General features: G+C 32.7%; 1 protein-coding gene across 1 annotated transcript in view; it reads left to right on the forward strand.

Moving 5' to 3' along the window:
- The window catches only part of LOC106472701 (disintegrin and metalloproteinase domain-containing protein 10-like), a gene marked incomplete at its 5' end in the record, with an annotated part of 34304 nt that overhangs the window by 15530 nt on the left and 11676 nt on the right, over nt 1-7098 (forward strand). Inside the window, 4 exons of the mRNA XM_022401248.1 lie at nt 1755-2020; nt 2751-2879; nt 4522-4699; nt 5263-5422. Coding sequence (XP_022256956.1) covers nt 1755-2020; nt 2751-2879; nt 4522-4699; nt 5263-5422 — 733 coding nt within the window. The remainder of the gene's footprint in view (nt 1-1754; nt 2021-2750; nt 2880-4521; nt 4700-5262; nt 5423-7098) is intronic.

A 7098-nucleotide genomic window follows, 5' to 3' on the forward strand; every position in this document is an offset into this window, starting at 1 on the left:
CATTACCCATTCAAGCCGTCTCCAGCCATTATTACTACATACTTTGTTAAGTTACTACATACTTTGTTAAGTTACTACATACTTTGTTAAGGTACTACATACTTGGTTAAGGTACTACATACTTTGTTGAGGTACTACATATTTTGTTAAGGTACTACATACTTGGTTAAGGTACTAGATACTTTGTTAAGGTACTACATACTTGGCTAAGGTACTACATATATTGTTAAGGCACTACATACTTGGCTAAGGTACTACATGTATTGTTAAGGCACTACATACTTGGCTAAGGTACTACATATATTGTTAAGGCGCTACATACTTGGCTAAGGTACTACATATATTGTTAAGGCACTACATACTTGGCTAAGGTACTACATATATTGTTAAGGCGCTACATACTTGGCTAAGGTACTACATATATTGTTAAGGTGCTACATACTTGGCTAAGGTACTACATATATTGTTAAGGTACTAGATACTTTATTAAAGTAAATGTACTTCAATATCTTCCATTTGTGGTACTTAATATTCATCACGACGCTGTACGTGTAATACTGAGACACTCTCCGAACCTTTACAAACAGCACTATATCCCGCAGTTCAATACAAAGATATTTCAAGTAATAAGTCCGTAAGTAATTTATTATTGAATTGAAACTTCATTATTAATTCTGCGCTTCTTAGTTGTTGTTGTTTTTTTTTCAGACAGTTTCCAAGTTTTGGGAGATAATCCCTCAACTGATATTCGAGTAATTGTACCGACAACAAAAAATCTAATGATTTAGAAACTTCTAGACAAGAATTGTAAAAAAAAACAAAACAGTATTTCAGAGCGAAATCGATAAATTTTTGTGTATTTTTTTTTAAATGTTTTACAAAAATTAAGATAGGTTCTAGAAGAAGATAAAACTACTGTACGTATTTTCTGCAAAGCAAATTTGAACTACAAAGTTATCTAGTGTTGTATATAGAACCTGGATAATAGTAGAGTTTATTTTTTTATCACCCGACCAAGTTCCTCGTGATTACGTTTGGAGAAACAAGCCACTGGCAAAAACTGATAACACTTTTAGTCGGAGTAAACAATGAAAAACAGCGTATCAACGAGAAAACGTCGGAAGAGAAGAAACCAGTCACCTCACACACACACACACTCAGCATTCGTTTTTGTTTTTTTAACCAGTGGTTGTGTAGGGTGAGTTTTAAGTAAAATGTCAGAAAGAATTTCTTTATTTCTGTACTTTACACTTACCCAACTATGTAGCTACGGGCCCGGCATGGCCAGGTAGTTAGGGCGCTCGACTCGCAATCTCAGAGTCGTGGGTTCGAATCCCCGTCCCACCAAACATGCTTGCCCTTTCCCAGCCGTGGGGGCGTTATAATGTGACGGTCAATCGCACTATTCGTTGTTAAAAGAGTAGCCCAAGAGTTGGTAGTGGGTGGTGATGACTAGGTGCCTTCCCTCTAGTTTATGCTGCTAAGTTAGGGACAGATAGCCCTCGTGTAGATTAATTTTTCTGAAACAAATTTCAGATGTGTTTTGCTCGTAACGCTCTCTTCAGTACCAGTCATGTAACTTAAAGTTTAATAACTTTGTCGTCGTGGTTTATTACTTAAACAATCTTTACGGTTATTGTACTTAGTTTAGATTTATGAAAACGTCTTTATATTATAAAACAAATGTATATTTTTTTAATTATATCTTAAAATATTATCTGATGTCTAATTGTCACATTATTTTGTAACTACAGATTTTAACCAAGATGGCCACTCAGATAACATATCATTCATGGTCAAAAGAATAAAAGTCTACACTATAGACGATCTAAGAGATCCTCATTATCGTTTTCCGGGAAACTACGGGGTCGAGAAATTTCTGGAACTTTTCTCTGAAGAGGACTACGATGCCTTCTGTCTGGCCTATATGTTTACATACAGAGATTTCGAGGGAGGAACCTTGGGCTTAGCCTGGACTGGGGACCTTAAGAACGCTGGAGGTGTCTGCGAGAAAAATGGGGTGAGTTTTCAGCTTTTTTTATAAAAAAAACTAAAATAACGTTCTCTAAAATTGGACAAAAATATCATTTACCATATCGTATAAAAAGTTGTGATGTAACGTATTGAAAGTTATCGTCCAGATAGAACAACAGATCTACCTTGTTGGTATAAACTGTTTATAAGTTAGTTAATATGTGTTGGTTTAAACTGTTTATAACTCAGTTAATATGTGTTGGTATAAACTGGTTATAAGTCAGTTAATATGTGTTGGTTTAAACTGTTTATAAGTTAGTTAAAATGTGTTGGTATAAACTGTTTATAACTCAGTTAATATGTGTTGGTATAAACTGGTTATAAGTTAATTAATATGTGTTGGTTTAAACTGTTTATAAGTTAGTTAATATGTGTTGGTTTAAACTGTTTATAACTCAGTTAATATGTGTTGGTTTAAACTGTTTATAAGTCAGTTAATATGTGTTGGTTATGATATTATTAAGATATGAAATATCTGAAGTGGCCTACTTTGATTTATGAAACTAAACATTATCAATATTCGAAATCTTCCACGTATATAAGATATTAATATTACAGCTTTCCGTGAATTATTTAGTGCTGGACCTGACGCCATCTGGTGATAATATTTTACTCCAACATTCTTCCCGTGTAAACGATGAAAATATTTTGTTATTTCATTTCATTATACGGGATGAACGACAACACTTACGTTCTTAGGTTATGTTTTGTAATAGCATTATCGTGGAAGCTTGAAAAGTCTTAATACCGGGATCGTTACTCTACTAAATTATGGAAAACACGTGCCTCCCGTCGTGTCCCACGTCACTTTAGCGCATGAAATAGGACATAACTTTGGATCTCCGGTAAGTTCAAGTTTTATAACCTTGGGTAAAACGTTTAATACGGTACAATCTTGTCTACGTGAGTTTAAATTGTCCTTATCATTGTTTCTGAATAAACTGTCAAAATTGATATCATTTGTTTATTTATTTTAAGCGCATAGTTTCATAATGGGTTATCTGTGCTGTGCCCACCGCTAAGCCCACGTGATCCAAGTTGGTTTAGATAATGTGGAACTTTAAATGTAAAAAAATTAAAATTAACTTAGCGTATTTCTACGATTGTTTTTGTCAATAAAAAACGTCCTTACACTCTATTAGCTGAAGCTATTGGTTAAGCTGTGTAAGTTTCAAGTTTAGAGGTTTCACTATTGGTTAGGCTGTGTAAGTTTCAAGTTTAGAGGTTTCACTATTGGTTAGGCTGTGTAAGTTTCGAGTTTAGAGGCTTCACTATTGGTTAGGCTGTATAAGTTTCGAGTCTAGAGGTTTCAGCTATTGGTCAAGCTGTGTAAGTTTCAAGTTTAGAGGTTTCACTATTGGTTAGGCTGTGTAAGTTTCAAGTTTAGAGGTTTCAGTTATTGGTTAGGCTGTGTAAGTTTCAAGTTTAGAGGCTTCACTATTGGTTAGGCTGTGTAAGTTTCAAGTTTAGAGGCTTCACTATTGGTTAGGCTGTGTGAGTTTCAAGTTTAGAAGCTTCAGCTATTAGTTAGACTGTGTAAGTTTATAGCTTATTTGAAATTAACAGATTAGTTATTGAACCTAAAAAAGAACCACTTATTTAAAATAAAAAGACAAGACATGGTTATTTTTCTATTAGCTAAAAGTAATTTATATATTTAATTCATTTTATGGTCCATGAAAAAAAACGAATCTACCAGTCTAATGTCCAAACTGTATAGTATCATTTGGCTACAATAGATAATCTACCAGTCTAATGTCAAAACTGTATAGTATCATTTGGCTACAATAGATAATCTACCAGTCTAATGTCCAAAACTGTATAGTATCATTTGGCTACAATAGATAATCTACCAGTCTAATGTCCAAACTGTATAGTATCATTTGGCTACAATAGATAATCTACCAGTCTAATGTCCAAACTGTATAGTATCATTTGGCTACAATAGATAATCTACCAGTCTAATGTCAAAACTGTATAGTATCATTTGGCTACAATAGATAATCTACCAGTCTAATGTCAAAACTGTATAGTATCATTTGGCTTACAATAGATAATCTACCAGTCTAATGTCAAAACTGTATAGTATCATTTGGCTTCAATAGATACACAATGTATCTTAAAACTTAAGAAGAGCATTGCTCTAATCATTGTTTGTTGTTGTTAATTACAGAGCTACACAATGAGCTATCTGTGTGATTTTCACCGATGGTATCGAAACCAGATTTTAGCGTTGTAAGACTTACTGTTGAGCCACCGGGAAAGGGAGGGGGCTGCTGTAATGTTATAATTATTTTAAAAACAATAGATATTATCAAGATATTTGCAAAGTTTCAATCGGCTTAGTCATATAGACGAAAATGTAATTGGTTCTGGAAGCTTGATAGTTTGGAAAAAACCCAGAGTCATTTGTAAATTAATAATAATAATAATTATAACAAAATCCCAAGTATGAATATCAAATAAGTTTTTATTTTCATTTAACAGCATGACCCGGAAAATAACGATCTTTGTACCCCTGGTGGGAACTATGGGAATTATATTATGTTCGCCAGAGCGACTGCTGGAGACAAAAAAAATAATAACAAATTTTCACCATGTAGCCTTACTAGCATGAATGCAGTGTTAAATACAAAAGCACGGTCTATGAGAGGCTGCTTTACAGGTCAGTCTTGTTATTTACATTATTTATGTAAAACTTGGCAACCATTTTGTCATTTCGTTTTTATAAGCTAATACAGCAGTTAATCATATAAAACTGTTATTGAATATTTTAATAAAGTATATTTAGAATTAATTTAAAAATTATTTTAAAATAAAATCACCATTGTTTTCGTAATTTTTCATTTTTTGTTTAAATATCTTTATAAACAAGGAATTAAAAGTTCTGTTTTTATCTAAAATCTTAAGCCACTCAGCATTTTTTATACGATGTTTGCTCTCAGTTACAGCTTGAACTTTTGAACTGGTTGTACTAACTTTGGAATAAAAATCACTTAAAGCGCCATCTATTGCTTAAAAGAACTTCAAAACAGAAAAAAAAACAAATGTTGAATAGTTTGATAAACATTAAAGAATAAATACTTGTTGTTTACTGCTTTTTAATTAAGAAAGTTATGTATTTAGTTGGTTTTTCATTATTTGTATGAACTCGTAATTAATTCACTCTTTCCCATTTATAATTTAAGCCTGATTATTTTAGATTTACTTACATTATATTTTCTCTAGAGCCCCAACACGCCATCTGTGGAAACGGCGTGGTGGAAAAAAATGAGGAGTGTGACTGTGGATGGGAAGAAGATTGTCAGGAACCCTGTTGTTTTCCCATGAGGATTAACCCACCACACGACCAACCCCCTTGTCGTCTTCGTCCTAACATAATGTGCAGGTAAGAAATAGTGCAACTTCAACTCAAAACTCTTAAAATATTTAAGATTAAACATCGTGACTTATTGAGCCTACGTATTTTTCTGCTAGCTGAGACTAAACGTGTCATGATAAAAATTCGTTAAAAGATACAAAAAGTGGGTTCACGGAAGGTTTCCGTACACATAAATGGTTTACATATTATTTTGTATATGCCGAATTTCTCTGAAAAAGTAGCTTATGTTCATTATGATTTCTTGGGAAATAAATCAAAACCGGTTTGTTATTCTTTCTCATAATTTATTTCAAATATGTTTTATTTGGAAAACAGTAAAAAGAAAAATACCCATAAATTCATTTATGCGGGGATAAGAGAATGATCATCGAAAATGAAATTCATGTCCCCCAATGGCTCAATGGTAACTCTGAGGATTTATAACGCTAAAATTCGGGTTTCAATACCCGTGGTGAGAAGAGCACAGATAGTGTAGCTTTGCGCTTAACAACAAGCAAACGAACAAATATAATTGCTATCGTGTCGCTGATGCCATCTGTCGAACGTCATCAAAAGTTCTGCAACGACGTGTTGAATGAAGTTTGGTTTTCATTTGTTTGATCATCTTACTATAATAGAGCAATGACGTGGCCATCTATGTATGTGACTGAAATAACAAATATAATGATGACATTCGTTGTGCTGAAATACAACAAGATCTCAATGCCAGAAGTGGTGATTTGAGGCATATGAAATGTTGCGCCATCTATTGAATGGCACCACAAACAAAAATCCATAAAAAATTTACACTTTGGGTGTTCAATATTCAGACAATTACAAAACTAACCATGGTACGTGCAAAAACTGAACACAATTTTAAATAAGAGTACTCTTTTCACAAGAAGAACACGACTTTCACTAGAACTGTACGTGAGGGTTTGATTATATCTTTATTGATGTAAGTTTTAAATGTAGTACTAAAATCTGGAGTTCTTAAAAAAAACTATTATTTTTCCCATAAAGGGCAACATTTTTAATATATAATAACATTACAGTTTATATTAGTAACATTTATGAAAATTTTGAGCTCTGTACGTTGAATCATTTTGACCAAAGAGCACATTCCGAAAACATTTTCCCGTATAGTACTTCACAGAAAAAAATATTCTTTAGAAAATGTTCACTTGTTTTACAATGTTTTACAATGGGTTATAAATACTACGATTACTGATTACTAGCACAGACAACCGCCCCCAGGGCGGCGTTGCTGCTAGTTAGGAAAAAAAACATTGTAAAAATAGCAAATTTATAAGTGATTATTTTTTGGGAATTTATGTAAATGATAGTTCTGAGAGACTGTAGAATGAAAATTGTGTTTGAACTATGAACCTTTCCATAACAAACTATAAAAAACAAATTGAAACAGTATTGGAACTTTTATATAATGATTTGTTTCAGTCTTTCAGCTCTATTACTCCAGTTTTTCAGTTATGCTGTGTTAATTCTGTAATTTAATTGTTCTAGTTTCTACTGTTAACATAGCCTTCTTATTGTACTACATCTGTTATTTAATTGTTTCAGTTTATACTGTTAACATAGCCTTGTTATACTACATTTGTTATTTAATTGTTCCAGTTTATACTGTTAACGTAGCCTTCTTATTGTACTTACTATCTGTTATTTAATTGTTCTAGTTTCTACTG

Source organism: Limulus polyphemus, unplaced genomic scaffold (genome assembly GCF_000517525.1).
Source record: "Limulus polyphemus unplaced genomic scaffold, Limulus_polyphemus-2.1.2 Scaffold5535, whole genome shotgun sequence".
NCBI lineage: Eukaryota > Metazoa > Arthropoda > Merostomata > Xiphosura > Limulidae > Limulus > Limulus polyphemus.